Raw genomic sequence first — 18,929 nt, 5'->3', positions numbered from 1 at the left:
GGATGTGGATGAGCAGACGCCTCCTCCGACGTGTGTGAGGTCAGTCAGCCCTTTTTTTTTCAGCTGCTGCTGATGAATCATTGCCTGAGCAGCTAGCACGCTCGGAGGAAAGCACAGCGGCTAGGGTCCGATTCATCCGCTCACAGACGCCTCGTGCCGCCCGGCGCCACCTTAAAACGTGATAGGGAGAGAGCGCTATCTACCCACCCGGAGGAAGCAGGGCCAATTTTGCTCCCTCTGAGCGCCGGCAGCTGATGGTAAAGCTGCATGAAAGGGGGTACGAACCTGTGACCTCCCGCTCATAGTGGCAGCGCATTAGACCGCTGGACCACTCGGCGCTCTGGGCAGGTAATCTAAGCTCTAATATTAATATATATCGAAACCGTACCGATACCGTGGCCCAAAAAACGCTCTAATGAAGTGTCAACCGGTGGATTAAATGTAATGTGGTGCCCATGTACAACTTCTGGCGCCGACGCGAGTGGCTGCCTGTTCCAGTCTCCTTTGTGTGTTTTTTTTTCAAGTTTTTTACGTTTATTTATCGTCTCTGTGCTACTACACACATCTAGTGTGCATCTTATTTATATCCTAAGGATATTTTTATCGTAAGCATGCGGGGCAGCGAGGAATATCAGGTTTATTCCCGTGAAGAACTGCTGGCTCTACAACCCGCGGGACGTGGGGGCATTGTTCACACAATCCCGGGGGAACTGAGAAGGAAATACCGCGGTTGTAGGGCCGGAGCTAAGCTAAAGGCTAAGCTAACGGCTAAGAGGACGGAGAAGCGCTGGAGGTACAAACCCTCAGTTCCGTCGGTGGTTATGGGGAATGTAAACTCACTGACCAACAAAACCGACGAGGTAGCCTGTCTGGTGAAGAATCAGAAGCTCTACAGGGAGTGTAGCGTGCTGTGGGGGGATCGCGCTCTTCATTAACAACAGATGGTGCAACCCTGGACATGTAAACGTGAAGGTGATCTGCTGTCAGGATATTGAACTTTTAGTGGTGAGTCTCCGACCTTATTACATGCCGCGGGAGCTTTCTCACGCGATCCTCATCTGTGTTTACATTCAGCCGAGAGCGGACGTGCAGGCGGCGTGTGACGTCATCCACTCCACTGTCGCAGCGCTGCAGACCCAGTACCCTGACGCCTTCTATGTGATTACTGGAGATTTTAATCACGTAACGCTGGACTCTACCCTGGCTGCCTTTTTCCAGTTTGTGGACTGTCCAACCAGGAATAACAGAACCATAAACTTGCTGTATGCTAATGTGTGAAGGATGCATACAGGGCTATTCCACTACCACCGCTGGGGAGATCAGATCACAACCTGGTCTTCCTGCAGCCTCAGTACAAACCACTGGTACTGAGGCAGCCCACTACCACACGCTCATTCAGAGTCTGGTCTCCTGAAGCAGAGGAAGCCCTAAGGGACTGCTATGACACCACTGACTGGAGCGTGCTGCTGCACCCACATGGCGAGGACATTGAGGGGGTGACTCACTGTGTTACAGACTACTTGAATTTCTGTATGGATGTTGCTGTTACCACAAAGACTGTACGCTGCTTTCCAAACAACAAACCCTGGATTACCAGTACCGTCAAGGACCTCCTCAACCAAAAGAAGAGGGCGTTCAAAGATGGAAATCTGGTAGAGCTAAAGCGCGTACAGAGGGAACTCAAGGTATGTCTTAAAGAGGCCAAGGAGTCTTACAGGAAAAAGGTGGAAAGAAAGCTGCAAGATAACAACATGAAGGAGGTCTGGGGTGCTATGAAAACCATCACTGGGTGCAAGAACAACAACGGCAATCCAGTAGATGGGGGTGTGGACAGCAAACCAGTTTAACAACTTTTACAACAGGTTTGAATGTCCTCCTGCTGCCCCCTCCTCCTACCCTCCTGCATCATCACCATCATCTCCACCACCATCACCTCCAACTCCACCATCACCCTCACCTCCATCTTCATCACCACCACCACTCTCTCCTCCATCATCATCTTCATCAGCACCATCCTCCTCACTTCCTCCATCTTCATCTTCATCACCACTACCATCACCCCCACCTCCACCATCTTCATCAGCACCAACACCACCCTCACCTCCACCATCTTCATCATCAACACTATCAGCTGGCAGACAAATCAGCTCCACCAGTCCACCAAACTTTACTGCAGACGAAGTAAGGAGACAGCTGAGGAGACTTCACCCCAGGAAGGCAGCTGGCCCGGACAGAGTGTCCCCCAAAAAGTGGTAACACTTACTAATGCTAGCTAGTAAGCCAACATAGGTTAGCTAAATTAGCCTTAATGCTGGATTTGGATTTTAAAATATATTAAGTTGTAAATTCGTGTTAGCTAGCTAGTTCTCCAAATAAGATAGCCAGCTAGTGTAACTTTAGCTCGACTTCATTGTTTAGTCAGGAAATGGCACCAAAACAGGGACGTAGCTGGTATTAGCAGCCTTTTTTTAATAATGTTAGCTCAACATTAACTAGCTGGCTAAATTTGGTGCATGACTAGCTAACCTAGGTTAACTAACTAGCTTAGCTAACTGCCTGGGTAAACTATGGAAGCCCATTCCTGCCACCTAAAAAAAATAAATAATAATTTTACTATTAAGTTAACTGCTATCTCAATATTTTGAGATACTAAGTCATTATTTTGGTATACTATCTCAATATTTCGAGATATTATCTCATTATTTTGAGATAGTATGTCATTATTTGAGAAATATTGGTGCTTTTAGAAGAATCATACAATATCAAAATAAGCCTCCGGAGATATTAGATTAATTTAATAACACACTGGACTTCTATTTTAGTGTGTTAAAGAGAGTGGCTGTGGCTCCGACTATTCTGTATGGTATGTATGTGTATAATTGAGCAGAAAAGCGATGTGGAACTCAATTAGTCAACTCCTTACTGTTACAGCAGAAAACAGTTCACAAAATGATGACGTAGTATCTCAAAATAATGACTTACTATCTCAAAATAATGACTTAGTATGTCAAAATAATGAGAGCAGTTTACTTAATAATAATATAAAAAATGTGCTGGATTATTTTTACTTTTTTAGGCGGCGGGAACATGCTTCCATAGTTTACTCAATAGTTTAATAAAATAAAAAAATGCATAGATAACCCAGTTAGTTAGCTATCCGTGAGAGTAGAGTGGCGTGCTGGAGATAGAGAGTTAAGGCACTATATTTTTAAGATTTCTCATGTTTAATTTCTTCTCAAATTTGTTTTCAGAACCAAGAAACTGCAACAAGTTTTTTTTTTCAAGTTCTTGCCACCATCTACAGGGATAAGAGAGAATATTCAAGGAAGATCTATGATGTTGGCAACACTGAGCATCTTATTGAAACAGCATCGGCAGAACAACTTGGATATGTTGTTGTGAGAATTCTAAAATTCAACCCACAATTTCAGGAATTTATTGACGTAGATAGGAATGTAGACATCAGGAACTTAGATAGATTCCAGCTGTTCTTATCATGCAAAGAGACTGAATCATCTCAACCTATGGCCACTTCAGTGTCCCAAGCTCAGGTATTTACATTTATATTGTATTACTGCATTTGTTTTTTTTGTTTTTTTTAGAAAGTACATTTAGTAGATGCTGATTTTCTTTGTGCAGCATACTCAAGTTTCACAAGAGCATGAAAAACTGAGGTCCATTTTGGAAAAGAAAGCACCAGAGACACTTGATGAACTCAAAACCAAAGGCACTGTGACAGAAAAAGCAAGAATAAAGCTTGTTAAATTATGTGTATCTGACCTGGTGGAAAAGCATGGATTGTGAGTAAAACAAACCACCTTTTTAACATATTCAAGAAAAGTAAAAAAATTATAATAATACAGCAAATTATAGTGGCTTGTATAACACTGCTAAAGTACAGCAGAGTAAATGCTTTATATTTAAGTTTTGAGTTGGTTTTGTTGTTCTTCTATTAATTACTTATCCAACAAGTACTGAAAAAGTGGCTCTAGCAAAGAACATCATCGCTGTCTTCCCATCCCTGAGAGTCCAGGTGGATGGAAACGGGGAAGGATTTGTAAGTACATGCTTTGGTTCTCAGTTGTAGATTGTACAAAATCATATTGATTGTTTTTAAAATTGGGCATGATTCTTGCTCATGCATGTTATGTTATTTATGTTGTGGTTAGCTTATGTAAGGATAAGCATCTGCTCAAATTTAAATAATAATAAAACTGCTCTTCAGATATTTTTTTTCATGTCAATTAGTGTATTTGTGTACATAAATTAAATCTGAAAACTAGAGATTGAAACAAAAAAAAATTAAATCCTTAAGACTAACAAACGCAACAGTGTCCCTAGCATCTTTTGTAAATGCCATTTTTTTTATTTCTTAATTTTGTACTGCAGTTAAATGCCAAAAGTAAAAAGTGAAGTGGCATCTAATTAATTGTATTTTTTATGTGATTTGTTTGGTACATTTCTCTTAGCTTTAGTACAACATTTAAAAATATATAGTTTTATATAGAGATGTATGTTATTCTTATTTATTAACAACATTATCTTACCAGTAGCTGCTCTTACTGTTTTTTCTGTTATGCTTTTGACTTTTTTTTTATGCCAGGAGCACTTTTACGATCCAGATTCTCATTCTGGATTTTTGGAAATGAGACTGCGCTACATTCGTCGAAAGCTAGAAGATGGTCAGCGGTGTTATAGATCAAACAAACAACGCTGTGAAGATGGTCCTAATCCGGACAAGGAGGAGGAAGATGGTAGTGGGACAAGTGAGTGGATCAACTTGATGAAAAGGCTCAGGCCTTCTACAGACAACATTTAATCGATCAAAGCAGCAATGCAGAAAACCTTCACCTGGCGCAGATCATGGATAGCCAAACATTCCCCCTCCCTGTCTGAAATCTTTGAGGAATACCTACGCTTCTTGGATATGCCAACTCTGGTAGGTAAATTACATTTTGCTTTTTCATTAGGGCTCACTGTCAGTTTTATGCCATGTGTAATGTAAATAACTTGATAATATTGTTAAGGGTTATTATATAACACCGTTTAGCTGAAAAACATGTGCACTCATGGAGGTGATATGAATTTCTCAGTCAGTTAATTTATGATAAAAGTGAAAAAAGGTCTGTGGCCTGTTTGGAACTCAGTTTGGCAATTTGTGTGTTATAGCTGGTATTATGTACCTAAATTAAAATGTCTCATTTTTTTGTTTCCTAAAAGCTTGATACAGAGTTTGGTAAAATGTTTGAGGGAAAAGGAGATTTGTTCTTAAGAAGATGGGAGGCTACCATCATTCCCAAGTTGAAGGCAATTGCCATCATGGAGACAGGCGATCTTGCATCTCTTAAGGACATGGAAAACCAGAATGAAGGTATATATTTTCAAATATAACTCTCATTAGATTTCACATATAATGCTACAGCCTCTGTGTAATCTTATTTTATTTGTGTCTGTGTCTCATTTTCAGATGAGAAGTGTTACACTATGCTTGTAGTCCTTACACATCTTCTGCCACCAGTTGCAATGAGTCGATGTTGAGTGAAGTTTGCATTAACATTCCTTGTTGATTTTGTTCCAGTAAGTCCATCTATCGATTTGTCTGTCTATCTAGAATAATTTTATTATAAGATACATTTTGCCTTTTTTAGTAAACAAATAAATCATAAAGGACATTGAAGGTGGCTGATTTAGTTTAATCAAGTGTGAAAGTTTGTAATTGTGTACATGCTTATTAACTGGAGTAACATAAAATTTAGAAACTGTTAAATCGGTCGTTTGTATTTTTAGTAAGTGTTTGCAGTAACAACTGATTAAACTCAAATTTTGGTTTCTTTTGTTTGGTTACATTTTAGGCTGGAAGCAGCATTGCTTCTCTTTGTGATGTCTGTCCTTCACAGACCCACCAGCCCCAGCTAATCTGTGTTGGAAATCTGAGGGCTGCCGCAAAGCAACATGTCATCATTGGAAAGAGTGACCGAATCACTGTTCCCCTTGAAGAAGGACTGACATCTGCTGTGGACAAGCTATTTAAGCTCTACTGGGTGTGTAACCTGGCCTATCCATGTCAGCTAAGCTCCGTGTTCTGCTTCTTTGAACACATCTATGACATGCCTCTCTCAACTAGCCGGAAAGCTAAGGTACTGAAGCTCATTTCGAAGCTTAAAGCATCACAATTCACAGCATAATGTACCCTTGTCCAGAATGTCGACAGTCACAATTCACAGAAGTAAAGAAGCTAATTTGGCATCTTCGTGAAATACATGCATTGTCAAAGGGACTGAACTTCATTCTCATTTGCAGCCAGGATGGTTGTCCAAGGACTTACCACAACATCAAATCATTTACTAAGCATCTTTACAGAGATCACCAGTTAACATGTACCACCGTGCACTATTTGTTACTTCACATACTGTACTTGGCCTAACATATAGAACAGGTGGTGTGCTGCCACTTAAAACCAAACACTGTGGAGAATGTTTGTTTGGTGAGATAGTTCACATCATACCACAGGCTGATGCTGAGTCCTTTTTGATGTTTATCTGGATTCTTTAAATTGAGTACTTTGATGAGCATTTTTATGCATATGTCAAGCGAACTAATGACTATGAAATGATCAGCTTAGATGATGCTTCAGATGTTAGGCCTCTTGATGTACTAGCCATTTACAACACAGACAAGCTGTACTTGAATCCAAGATCCAAATTGTTTAGCCTCACGTTTTGTAGTTCTGTTTTTATAAAAAGGGAATTTTATATCTGTACTGATGTTCAATGTTATTCATCAGGTTTTCTAAAAATACGTGAGAACAGTGAACAATTGTGACTAATTTTATATGAGCTATGTTTTATACACCCCTTTACTGTTTGGACTTTTGTTTTTAGGTGTTCATTATCACAAAAGACAATGAATTAGTTACAAGCATGCATGTTTTTACATTTAAAATATCTAAAAAACATCGAGTTAATTTATTACTTATACCAAACGAAACTGTAACATTTTAAATGTAAAAACAGTCATGTTTGTTACAGTTCAAAATCAAACACGTGAATGTTAATTCATTGCTAATTCCAAAAGAAAATTGAACCATATATAGGCATGATAATAAAAATGGAATTGAATTAATTTGTTTCATGCTTTTTTTAACATATTTGATACATTATCTTGATTATGCATAATCAACACAAGTTGTGTAAAAAATGACACATTTGTGAGTTCATTAGCCTGACACATTTAGTGTGTAAAATTGGATTACACACTGGATGTGTCAGAATCAACACAACATGTGTCGTCTCTGAGCACACTCCCACAATGTGTTAAAATTCGACACAGTCTGAGTCATTTTTGACACATTTCTTTTTAGAGTGTACGTAAAAGACTTCCTAAAGTGAAACTTGGGTAAAGGGAGGAACTAGAAGAGTTTGTGATTGTGGTAGTGTGGGTGGTGTGGTCAGGAGGTACCGCTGTCGAATAGCGTCGTAAAGGCAAAGGAGGCGCTTGGAGCAGTTGTAAACTGTTCAGCTATAACAGTTTATTGACAAAAAAAAAAACAAAAAGGAATACAACACACTATATACACTTATTTTTAGGAGTAGGCAGAGATAAGTGGATAATGCTACCACTAGTTAAGACTTAAGGGTAAGAACGCTAGCCCAGTCCTTAATAGAGTTCTTAAGCTTTTTAGCTCCAGCAAACATGTCCGTCTCAGAGAACTCAATCTACCTCTCCTCCCGTAATGCTCACCCTATACCCCTTAAATACCCCCCGGGCTAAACCAAAAGAGTACATGGGTGAAACAACTACCAACAATTACACATATAACAAATATACACATAACCGGTTATCTTCACTCATACGACATACTAGGACTTATAGGACAGGTAAGTATAATACACACATATACATACACATTTAATTAACAATTCTGCTTTTTCCCCCACAGGTAATCTGGAACCCCCCCGGCACCAAAGGTTTCTTCCCACCCCATTAAGGGTATAAAAGCTGGGTGACCCGCGCGCTGCCACTCCATAAGGAAGCCGGTAAGTAGCAGGGGTAACCTGCCTAATTAAATATTAAAAATTGTCTTTCAGCATAGTTGGTGATTGGTGTGGGGACCCACCATATCACACACCCCCCCCCTTATGTTCAGAGCCCTTCTGAATCTCTAGAAAGGTAGTCCGCTGTGACATTTTGTGTCCCTTTGCGATATTTGACCACACATTTGAACGGTTGTAGTGACAAATACCACCTGGTGATTCGGGCGTTACTGTCTTTCATGCGCCGCATCCATTGCAATGCACGATGGTCAGTCTCTAAAGTGAAAGCCTGCCCCACCAGATAATATCTGAGAGAGTCCAAGGCCCACTTAATTGCGAGCGCCTCTTTCTCAATCGTGGAGTAGTTCTTTTCCCTGGGGAATAACTTCCTGCTGATGTACAGGATCGGGTGCTGCTCATCACCATCACCTTGCAGAAGCACTGCCCCCAGGCCAACTCCTGATGCATCCGTCTGCACCAAAAACGGCCGCTCCCAGTCTGGACTCCATAGCACAGGTGCTGAACACAATCGTGACTTCAGTGTCTCAAAAGCCTGGTCACACTCCGGTGTCCACTTCACCTTTTGCGGATGATCTTTCTTTGTGAGTTCTGTGAGAGGTGCTGCAACACTGGAGAAGTCCGGGATGAACCTCCGGTACCACCCCACAAGACCCAGGAAGGATCGGACCCGCCTCTTCGTTGTGGGGATCGGGGTGTTCCGAACTGCCTCCACCTTGTCAACTTGAGGGCGTAGTACTCCGTTTCCCAGGACATATCCCAGGTAAGAGACCTCAGGCTGTGCCATGCTGCATTTCTCTGGGTTGATGGTAAGCCCTGCCTCTTTCAGCTTTGTGAGCACCCGAGCCACATGCTCCACGTGCTCAGCCCACGACTCACTGTAGATGACAACGTCGTCAATGTAGGCCGCGGTGAAGTCCTCCATGTGCCTCAGTACTCTGTCCATGAGTCGTTGGAAGGTTGCTGCAGCCCCGTGCAGACCGAACGGCATTACCGTGAACTGATATAGTCCACTGGGTGCTCGAAATGCTGTCAGCTTCCTTGACTGGTGATCCAATGGCACTTGCCAGTATCCCTTGCACATATCCAATGTCGTCAGGTACTTGGCCCTTCCTAGCCGTTCCACCAGTTCGTCAGCTCGTGGCATGGGATATGGATCAAATGCAGAGACACTGTTCAGCTTGGAAAAGTCCACACAAAATCTCAGCTCTCCATTCTTTTTTGGAACCAGGACCACTGGACTGCACCATTCGCTGGTCGAAGGTTCGATCACCCCCATGTCCAGCATATCTTGGACTTCTTTTTTCAGGTTCGGGATGAGTCTTGCTGGAACTCTGCAGCTGGTCTGTCTGATTGGTTCTGTCTTATTCAGCTTGATGGAGTGCTCAGTCAGGTCTGTGCGCCCCGGCTCTTCCTTGAACAGTCCCTCTGGGATGACTTGTTGCAGTGTTTGTTGTTGCTGGTGTGAAAGGTGAGAGAGTGATACTGACGCTGTACCTTCTTGAGCTCCAGGGAAGTACTGTTCTTCACACTCCTCCTCGTCCTCTACAGCCCTCAGCCATAACTGCTCAGAGGTCGCCCCATCTTGCCAGCGCCTCAGCATGTTGATGTGGAAGGTCTGGGTGGTCTTCTTCCGATCAGGCAGGTAGAGCTCGTAGTTTGTCTGCCCCAGCCGCTTCGTCACCTCATACGGACCTTGCCACTTTGCTAGGAGGCTGGTATCAGATGTTGGCAGCAGGATGAGTGCCTGTTCCCCCACCTTCAGCTCTCTCTTTCTTGAAGCTGCATCATACCACTTCTTCTGATTGGCTTGTGCTTGCTCCATGTTACCTTTCACCAGCATGCTCAGCTTCTCCATCTTGTCCCTCATCCTCCTGACGTACGACAGGATGTTCAGCTGCAGCTCTGGCTTCTCACCCTCCCAAGCTTCTTTCAGCACATCTAGGGGTCCTCGCACCTCTCGTCCGAAGAGCAGCTCAAATGGTGAGAATCCACTAGATGACTGTGGTACCTCCCGGTACGCGAAGAGCAGGTACGGAAGCCACTTGTCCCAGTCAGATCCTGTATCTGAGACAAATTTTCTCAACATGTGTTTGAGAGTTTTGTTGAATCTCTCAGTAAGGCCATCAGTCTGAGGGTGATAAGGACTAGTCCTAATGCCTCTGATGCCTAGCAGTGCCATCACCTCGCTCACTAGTTTGGACGTGAAATTAGTGCCTTGGTCAGTAATTATCTCTTTTGGTATCCCCACCCTAGAGATTAATTGGATCAATGCGTTCACTACTTGACGGGCTTTAACTTTTCTCAGAGGAAAAGCCTCTGGATACTTGGTGGCGTAGTCGCATATCACCAGAATGTACCTATTACCTTGTTGGCTCTTTGGTAATGGTCCTACAATGTCCATTGCTATTCTTGAGAATGGAACCTCAATTATTGGCAAGCTGACTAATGGCACTCTATCCGACTTGTTGGAGGGGGCGGTTAATTGGCACGCTTTGCATTTTTTGCAGTATTCTACTACATCCTTATACACGCCTGGCCAGTAAAACCTACTCAAGATCCGGTCTACTGTTTTATTTTGGCCTAAATGACCTGCCCATTCACTGGTGTGTGCCAGGTCTAAAATCTCTGATCTTAGTGCTTTTGGGATGACTAAGAGTTGCTGATTACTTTTGACCCTATACAGTTTCTCATCCTCTAGCACAAACTGAACATCACCATTTTGCTGGTGTTTACTTTTGCTGGCCCTATTAAAGAGTATTTTAAGGGTTTCATCTGTCTTCTGTAAGCTACCAATATCAGCTGGGAATTTTGGATCCTCCAAGCTCGGTACAGACAGTTGCTCCTCCACCCTAGTACCTCTGACCTTGGCCTGCCGCTTTTCTCTTTTGCTCTTACGTACACGACATGCTGTAGAGAATGGCAGCTGTTCTGCCCTTTGCTTGTTCTCAGCACTTTCACTCAACTTAGTCTGCTGTCTAGTGACCGCATATACACTAGCCGTGACACTATTTTCACTAAGCAGATCTAATAAAATCGGAACATCTCTACCCAGGATCACGTCGTAAGGCAGTCTATCTACCACCCCCACCTTGAGCATATAGGCCTGTCCCTTTATCTCGATTTTCACGTCAGTAGTAGGGTAAGTTCTCTCGTCTCCATGTACGCATTTAACTCTTAACTTGCTGTCGTGAAATATTTGGGGTCCTGGTAAGCTTTGTTTGGTGATCAGGGTTTGACTGGCTCCTGTGTCTATTAAAGCTTTATGGGTTCGTTTACCGATTATGACGGTAATAACTGTGTCCATGTTTGGTGCAACTTCACCTTTCCTGTCCGGTTTAGGTACATAACACAGTTTACTAGCACTGCGATCTACCGCTGGACACTCCCTGCTCTTATGGCCCTGTTGGCCACAATTATAGCATTTAACTGTAGTATTAGGCTGCTGCACTCTGCTATTGCTATAGCTGTATCCGCTACCATAGCCCATTTTAGCTTTAGCTTTCTGCCAGCGACCTTCTACGTTGCTATTTTTGGTATAGGCATTAAGACATTTACCAAAATCACCATCAGACTTACCTGGCTTCTCTGCTGGCTGGTTGCTTCTGCCCTTGTTGAAGTTGAAGTCTTCATCAGACCGTCGCGCTGTAATGAATGCCTCCGCCAACTCCACGGCTCTGGCTGTTGACTCGGGACTGCGTTCTATAATCCAGCGTCTCAACTCCGGGTTCAACCCACTCAGGAACTGTTCCAGAACGATGGCATCGCCGATTTCATCTTTGGATTTCTCCTTCGGTCTGATCCACTTCTCATACAGTCCTTTCAGCCTGCAGTGTAGCTCTCTTGGAGTCTCTTTGGGTTTCATGTGGGCATGTCTGAATTGCTGCCTGTATGTGTCCTTATTTATTTCAAACTTTTGGAGTATTGCTTCTTTTACCTTGGCGTAGCTGCTGATGTCCACAGTGTCCATGGAGATATATGCTTCTCTGGCCTTGCCTTCAAGAGCGGGAACTAGATGTAATGTCCATTCCTCAGGTGGCCAGCCTGCGGTCTGTGCGATTCTCTCGAACATGGCCAGATAATGCTCAATATCGTCACTTTCTTTCAAATCAGGCAGCCTTGGTGCTGGCCTGAATGCTGTGTGTGGACTCACGCTGTCTTGGTTCGAAGCTTGTACTCCTTCTCTCCCGCTTGCCGCAGCTCCGCTGTGTCGGAGTATCTGTGTAGAGTTGCCAGGTAATGCTGCTGCTGCTCCTCCTTCGTCGGCTGAATGGCTCTCGGCGCGAGTCATCTGCTGTAGAAGCGTGAACTGGTGCTGTAATGAACGCCATCTCTGTTCTTGTTTACCCGCTTCTTTTCTCCATAACTCGTCCCGTTCTTGTTGTTGAAGCATGAAAACCTGGAACATAGTTGCGAGCTGATCCAAGTTAGGCGCTGCCGGATTTGTTTGCACGCTTGCCGCTGTACCGCCATGATCGCTCTCGGGAGTCGCTTCTTTCCCGCTGTTCGATTCGCGAGAGTCGACTCTTCTCCCGGATGGATCCCTTCTGGTTTCCATAATAAGAGTCTGTACGGGCTTTGGCTCTACTGACGTGCCGCTCGTGCGTCTAGCATCAGGACTTTTATTCTGAAGCTCCCGGAACTGCTTCCTCTGCTTTGAGCGCGTCGCCTTCTGCCCTAGGTCCCTCTCTAGTGTGCACTAGGAATTAATGCCGCTTCACGGAGCCCAGGTGTCCCGTGATCCGCGCTGCTCCTCGCCGACGACTTCCGCGATGAAGTGTTTTCGCGCTTTCAACAGGTACAGATGGCTGTAACCATTTGCAGTTTAAACCACTGCCACCATTTGTGGTAGTGTGGGTGGTGTGGTCAGGAGGTACCGCTGTCGAATAGCGTCGTAAAGGCAAAGGAGGCGCTTGGAGCAGTTGTAAACTGTTCAGCTATAACAGTTTATTGACAAAAAAAAAACAAAAAGGAATACAACACACTATATACACTTATTTTTAGGAGTAGGCAGAGATAAGTGGATAATGCTACCACTAGTTAAGACTTAAGGGTAAGAACGCTAGCCCAGTCCTTAATAGAGTTCTTAAGCTTTTTAGCTCCAGCAAACATGTCCGTCTCAGAGAACTCAATCTACCTCTCCTCCCGTAATGCTCACCCTATACCCCTTAAATACCCCCCGGGCTAAACCAAAAGAGTACATGGGTGAAACAACTACCAACAATTACACATATAACAAATATACACATAACCGGTTATCTTCACTCATACGACATACTAGGACTTATAGGACAGGTAAGTATAATACACACATATACATACACATTTAATTAACAATTCTGCTTTTTCCCCCACAGGTAATCTGGAACCCCCCCGGCACCAAAGGTTTCTTCCCACCCCATTAAGGGTATAAAAGCTGGGTGACCCGCGCGCTGCCACTCCATAAGGAAGCCGGTAAGTAGCAGGGGTAACCTGCCTAATTAAATATTAAAAATTGTCTTTCAGCATAGTTGGTGATTGGTGTGGGGACCCACCATATCACAGTGATACAGAGAGGAAAAAAGGAGGAAAAAAAGAAGCGAGCCAGAGCTCAGGGTAAAAGCTGGCATACATTTATTTTTATGCAAACTAAGATCCAACACTGAGTGACTGTAGACAGGTGTTTCAGTTTCATTGTCCAACCCCGGTATGTCTTAAATGTGTCTATAAACTGGGTATAGGATATATATGATATCTCAATAAATTTTATAAAACATATTTTCTTTTTGTTTGTTTTTTTTTGTTTTCAGCTCAGAAAGTCATTTTGTTACATTTGTAATAATACTTTTCATTAATTTAAGTAATGTCTTTTTGTCCACAGATCTTTCAGACACATCCCATGTAAAAATGTCCCCAGAGCTCGTCAAGCTAGTCATACGGTTAGCTTATTAGAATAGGCAGCAGTGACTTCATTTAACTCACAATAGAAAAAAGGGCAATTCTGTTTATATTCTTTTTCCTAAAGTTCATATTAATACTTGTAAAGGGTTAATCATTTAGTGGGTGTTAACATATGAACAGCTCAGGCATGAGGGATTGTGGTAGCTGCCTACCGTTTCATACACAGCCAGTCTATCTCTGCTCTCTCCTACTGGTATGCAGATTAGCTAAGTGTCAAACGGTCAGGTTGTTACCGTCATTTAATGGTCCATATTATGTCAATTTACATTTGAGATTTGTAGGTATAAACATACACATATTCACACATACACACACAGCCTGCTTAAGTTTACCTGTTTTTGATGTGTCCATTTTTGTAGTTCCACAAACTGTAGTTTATTTTTTTCACCTGCATATCCGATTAGCCTAAATTTTACCCTGTATATTTAATTCCCAGCGCCAGAGAGCTTTATTTTCATGATAAATATTTCTTAAAACTGCATTGACACTAATGTGGTGACGTGTTCGTGTGTGTTGTGTTCGTACATGTAGATCAGGTGCAGCAGTGCTGCTGGGGTTTTTAAACACAGGGTTCAAACACCTTTTACAAGGTAAAATTCAAGCACTTTCAAGGCCCACTTTCAAGTTTTTTTCAGCATATTTCAGTAAAGTGGAAAATTAATGATAACGGTGATATCTCAAAACTGTGATTCAGCGATAATCAATATATTGCAAAACTATTCTCCACACTTCACAGCGACTGAGCTACTGAGAAAAAAAACACTTCTATGTAAGTAAATAGCAGGAGTTATGGATTTATTGGTGTCAGTTTCACACAAGTTAAATACCAATGTTCTCAAAATACTGAGTATCTCAACATAATGTGTATCCAATAAATTTCGTTCCACTTCACGATTGAAAGATTATTGATCTACTGTTCGAATTATGATGTATCTGGCATGATACGTCATAAAGAAGAAAAGGAGATCCAGTCCAAAATTGTAGTTCCATCAGATTTTATTCAAAGAATCTTCTGAGCAAAACAGTTTTTTTGGATACATCAAAAATTGAGTAAAAAGATTATTGAAAAATTGAATTGAAATAAAAAGGTGAAAATAAGAGGAAAACCCAAAGGTGAGAAAAGTTGGGGTTTCCAGAGTTCTCGGCTGTGTGAACAGGACCTGTGGCTCTGTAGTCCCTCTCGGGAGAAGCTCTCCCGCCCAACTCTACTCTTCTTCCTAGACAGAGTCTAATAAAAACAGGCATTCGCCTGGCCTCAGTCTAATAGTGTGTGAGGAGGCTCCTCACACCCCCCGGATCCTGATACTGATAAGCAGTTATTCATCCTATACGTCAGCCGAGAACTCGGTCACCCCAACCTTATCAGACTATAGATTACATGTACAGAAACTCATGGTTCCGCTGGAAAAAATCAATCATGCTAAGTTGCAAGAAAAACGGCCTTGCTTTGAGCACAAGGACACAATATACATACATTCTAAGTCACAATGTGAATCATCATGAATCGTGCTAAATGCTTGAATAACATACTGATTAAGTGAAATGCTGATTTAGTTACACACAGATTAACCCTTTAATCAATGAACAATGAACATAGTAAAGCAAAACTCCTCCGTATTCTTACACACTTAATTTAATTTGTCATGTTATGAAATCCAAAAACTCCATCAATCAAGAACCAAACTATTCAAGTGAATAGGAATGACATAAAATACAAGTTACATTAACTTTGATCAAAACGTTTGATACTGAAATAAGGCTTAATAAATATAAATTAAAAATAGTGAGCTGTTAAGAACATGTGACAGATTTAGCATTTCCTCAGATTTAGCAGTTCCTCATACAACCACTAGTCGGAGCTGCAGCAGCAGCAGCAGCACAAGCCCGCAGTCTTTACTGAGTCAGAGCTACAGTCCAGCCACGGGCTACAGGGCTCAGCTGAGGCAGTCTGGAGCGTTTTTACAGTTTTTAAAATTCTTCTGTGTAGAAAATAAAGATTTTAACCCCACTAACCGAATAATACAGCTCTCTACAGTTCATCTTTCAGCCCAAGCAGCTAACAGCAGCAGTTTAGAGCAGCCGTCACGGAGTCACTGCTCGGATTACATTATAAACAGGTCAGTTAGCGCGCTGCTAACCTCAGGATGTTTATAACTACGGAGTTTAGTGAACACACCACGGCTGCAAGGTTAGACTGTTGAAGGCTACTGAAGACTAATTAAAGTCTATTGGAGGTTATTGAAAGGGTTATTGGGGGCAGAAATCAGTAAAGGCTGGTTAGGTAAGTGATTCACGTCCTCGTCCTTTGCTGCGGTGAAACTGCGACTAGCACTGTCACAGTGATGTTTATTAACATCATTAAAACAGATTTTGTCAGCTATTGTCTTATAAATATTTACACAGAACTTATATCTCTCCTAACAAGTGTTTATTTTGGTCAGTAACACTCTTCGTAACACAAAAGGCATACCGGTCTTTCGCCTTGAAGCACAGCCGTCCGTCTGCATCAGCTTCTCTTTTTCTGGACATTATGGGATAAACGTTTGTATGTCTCAATTCCACCCGCGAAGTTACGCCTTCCCTCCGGCAGGGTTTCCACATCAATGACTACACTGCCGTGTAGTGGCAGTAAGCCGTAACTTCGCGGGTAATACAATCGACAAGCACTGTGGGAAATGTAGTCAAAGAACGCTTCTGACCTATTTATTATAGACACTAAGATCTTACAAGCTAGAGGGAATCAAGGATCCTGCAGTCTTACTGCAGCATAGCCTGCTGAGTGTTGCTTTCAGTATGGAAACTACAGCTAGCTTTTTTTTTTTTTTTAACTCTGAAAAGGATTTTGTTGGCCTTTTGTTGCAAGCTAAGAATATTCTCTACTCCTAAGAATACTCTACTCCTTTAAACTATGACATCTAAATTTTAAAAGACTAAGTAATGCTAATCTAACATCTGGAGCAAACACTGGCAGTGCCCTCGCTCCAACTACAAACTACAAACGTGGAGTGGAGGAAAAAATAAAGAAAGTTTTTATATGTAAACAATTGAGAATGTGTTAAGGCTGTAAATGACATAAGTTGACCAAATGATCATTTCCTACTTATGGCAAAGCATATTCAATTTTTAAACCTAAAAATGTCCCACAATGGTAAAATCCTCACTTTTGTTTATTATTAGTTCTAAAGCTAATGCTGAGATTTAATATACGATTTTACTCTGAGCTAGCATCATCGCTTTACTATTTATTCAGCATATCACTGAAAAAATTGTAAAAATGTATGTTCCTAGTTTATGCTGTTAGTGGTACCATTTATGATTCTGTGTGTAAAAACTTCTTAAAACACAACACTAAGTGTTGAAGAGCTCTGCAGGCATTAACTAATGTAGGTATACAAACATACATAAAAACACAGCATGAAATTCAGTAAACATCATCTCTGGATAAGATTCATTTTTCTGAACCTGTAAAAAGCCATTTTTAAATGAAGTTCTTGTAACAGAGTGAAGATTTTGTGCATGATGAGGTGTTTTTGGCTGTCTGAAAGATTTAAGGTTTGCATTTTTTATGGAAGAGGAACAGATTTGGGATACTTTTCTATCTTTTGTGAATGCACTGATGTAATATAAGTTCACTCTGTAAAGTAAAACTCTTCCCACAGTCTGAACAGTGATATGGTTTCTCTCCTGTGTGAATGCACTGGTGTTTTTTGAGAGTACTCTGTTTAGTAAAACTCTTTCCACAGTCTGAACAGTGATACGGTTTCTCTCCTGTGTGAATGCGCTGGTGATTTTTGAGATTACTCTGTTCAGTAAAACTCTTCCCACAGTCTGAGCAGTGATACGGTTTCTCTCCTGTGTGAATTCGCTGGTGTATTTTGAGAGTACTCTGTTGATTAAAACTCTTCACACAGTCTGAGCAGTGATACGGTTTCTCTCCTGTGTGAATTCGCTGGTGTATTTTGAGAGTACTCTGTGTAGTAAAAATCTTCCCACAGTCTGAGCAGTGATACGGTTTCTCTCCTGTGTGAATGCGCTGGTGTATTTTGAGATGACTCTGTTTAGTAAAACTCTTCCCACAGTCGAAACAGTAATACGGTTTCTCTCCTGTGTGAATGCGCTGATGCAGTTCGAGAGTACTCTGTTGATTAAAACTCTTCCCACAGTCTGAGCAGTGATACGGTTTCTCTCCTGTGTGAATGCGCTGGTGTCTTTTGAGATTACTCTGTTGATTAAAACTCTTCCCACAGTCTGAGCAGTGATACGGTTTCTCTCCTGTGTGAATGCGCTGGTGTTTTTTGAGATCACTCTGTTTAGTAAAACTCTTGACAGAGTGCTGATGTTTCTCCATGTTGGGACTTGGCTCCATCTGTCTGTGAAATGTAGCAAACAATTTCTGCGTTTTCAGGAGATTCTTCTGGATGGCTTGTGCTTCACCTCTTTCAGCAGTTTAACACTGTTCTTAATTAAATATCCTGGTTGTTTATTCTGGAAAAACAAAGAAAAAAAAATTGTGTATTAAAATAAAAGTAGGTCAATTAACCAAAAATAACTACCTACATTAGTTACACTATATGGAGAAAAATACTGGGACACCTTCATACTACAATAAAGGCTTCAGTACTTTTATCCCATTATAAATTCACAGACATTTTAATATGTAGTTGTATCTTGACTGTCAGCAGGCTGCAGCTGCAAAATGTATGTAGCAGAAACACTGCTGCTGTCCTGAGCACTGAATACAGTGTTATACTACTACTTTAGTAGTATCACACTTTACACTATAATCCATACTACTAAAACTTGAAGCTCGGCTCCGCTCCGGTCCACACCTAGAACCTCCCGCTATGAAGCCGAGCGGAGCGCAGTGCGGCCGAACCGAGTTCCTCGATTAGGCTCGGCCCTGATGCAGAATTTTAGATTTTAGATGCAGAATGAGCA

At 42.0% G+C, this 18,929-nt stretch overlaps 6 protein-coding genes across 8 annotated transcripts in view; 4 read left to right on the top strand and 2 right to left on the bottom strand.

The window, feature by feature from the left end:
* LOC111197414 (zinc finger protein 239-like) overlaps positions 1-18,929 on the top strand; it is a 191,982-nt gene that overhangs the window by 31,035 nt on the left and 142,018 nt on the right. The gene's annotated exons all lie outside the window — the stretch shown is intronic.
* The window catches only part of LOC111188866 (zinc finger protein 585A-like), a 191,980-nt gene that overhangs the window by 31,033 nt on the left and 142,018 nt on the right, over positions 1-18,929 (top strand). The gene's annotated exons all lie outside the window — the stretch shown is intronic.
* LOC125801425 (zinc finger protein 239-like) overlaps positions 1-18,929 on the top strand; it is a 140,676-nt gene that overhangs the window by 31,024 nt on the left and 90,723 nt on the right. The window lies entirely within an intron of this gene.
* LOC125801188 (general transcription factor II-I repeat domain-containing protein 2A-like) overlaps positions 1-18,929 on the top strand; it is a 173,610-nt gene that overhangs the window by 114,626 nt on the left and 40,055 nt on the right. The window lies entirely within an intron of this gene.
* The window catches only part of LOC125801198 (zinc finger protein 585A-like), a 171,059-nt gene that overhangs the window by 125,111 nt on the left and 27,019 nt on the right, over positions 1-18,929 (bottom strand). The window lies entirely within an intron of this gene.
* The window catches only part of LOC125801482 (zinc finger protein 239-like), a 297,730-nt gene continuing 293,459 nt past the window's right edge, over positions 14,659-18,929 (bottom strand). Inside the window, exon 3 of the mRNA XM_049478264.1 lies at positions 14,659-18,476. Coding sequence (XP_049334221.1) covers positions 17,587-18,357 — 771 coding nt within the window. The 5' untranslated portion in view covers positions 18,358-18,476 and the 3' untranslated portion in view covers positions 14,659-17,586. The remainder of the gene's footprint in view (positions 18,477-18,929) is intronic.

This window comes from Astyanax mexicanus, chromosome 4, assembly GCF_023375975.1.
Source record: "Astyanax mexicanus isolate ESR-SI-001 chromosome 4, AstMex3_surface, whole genome shotgun sequence".
In the NCBI taxonomy this organism is placed as follows: Eukaryota; Metazoa; Chordata; class Actinopteri; order Characiformes; family Acestrorhamphidae; genus Astyanax; species Astyanax mexicanus.
Note: the sequence above shows the minus strand (reverse complement) of the source record. Positions and strands in the feature narration are given on the sequence as shown.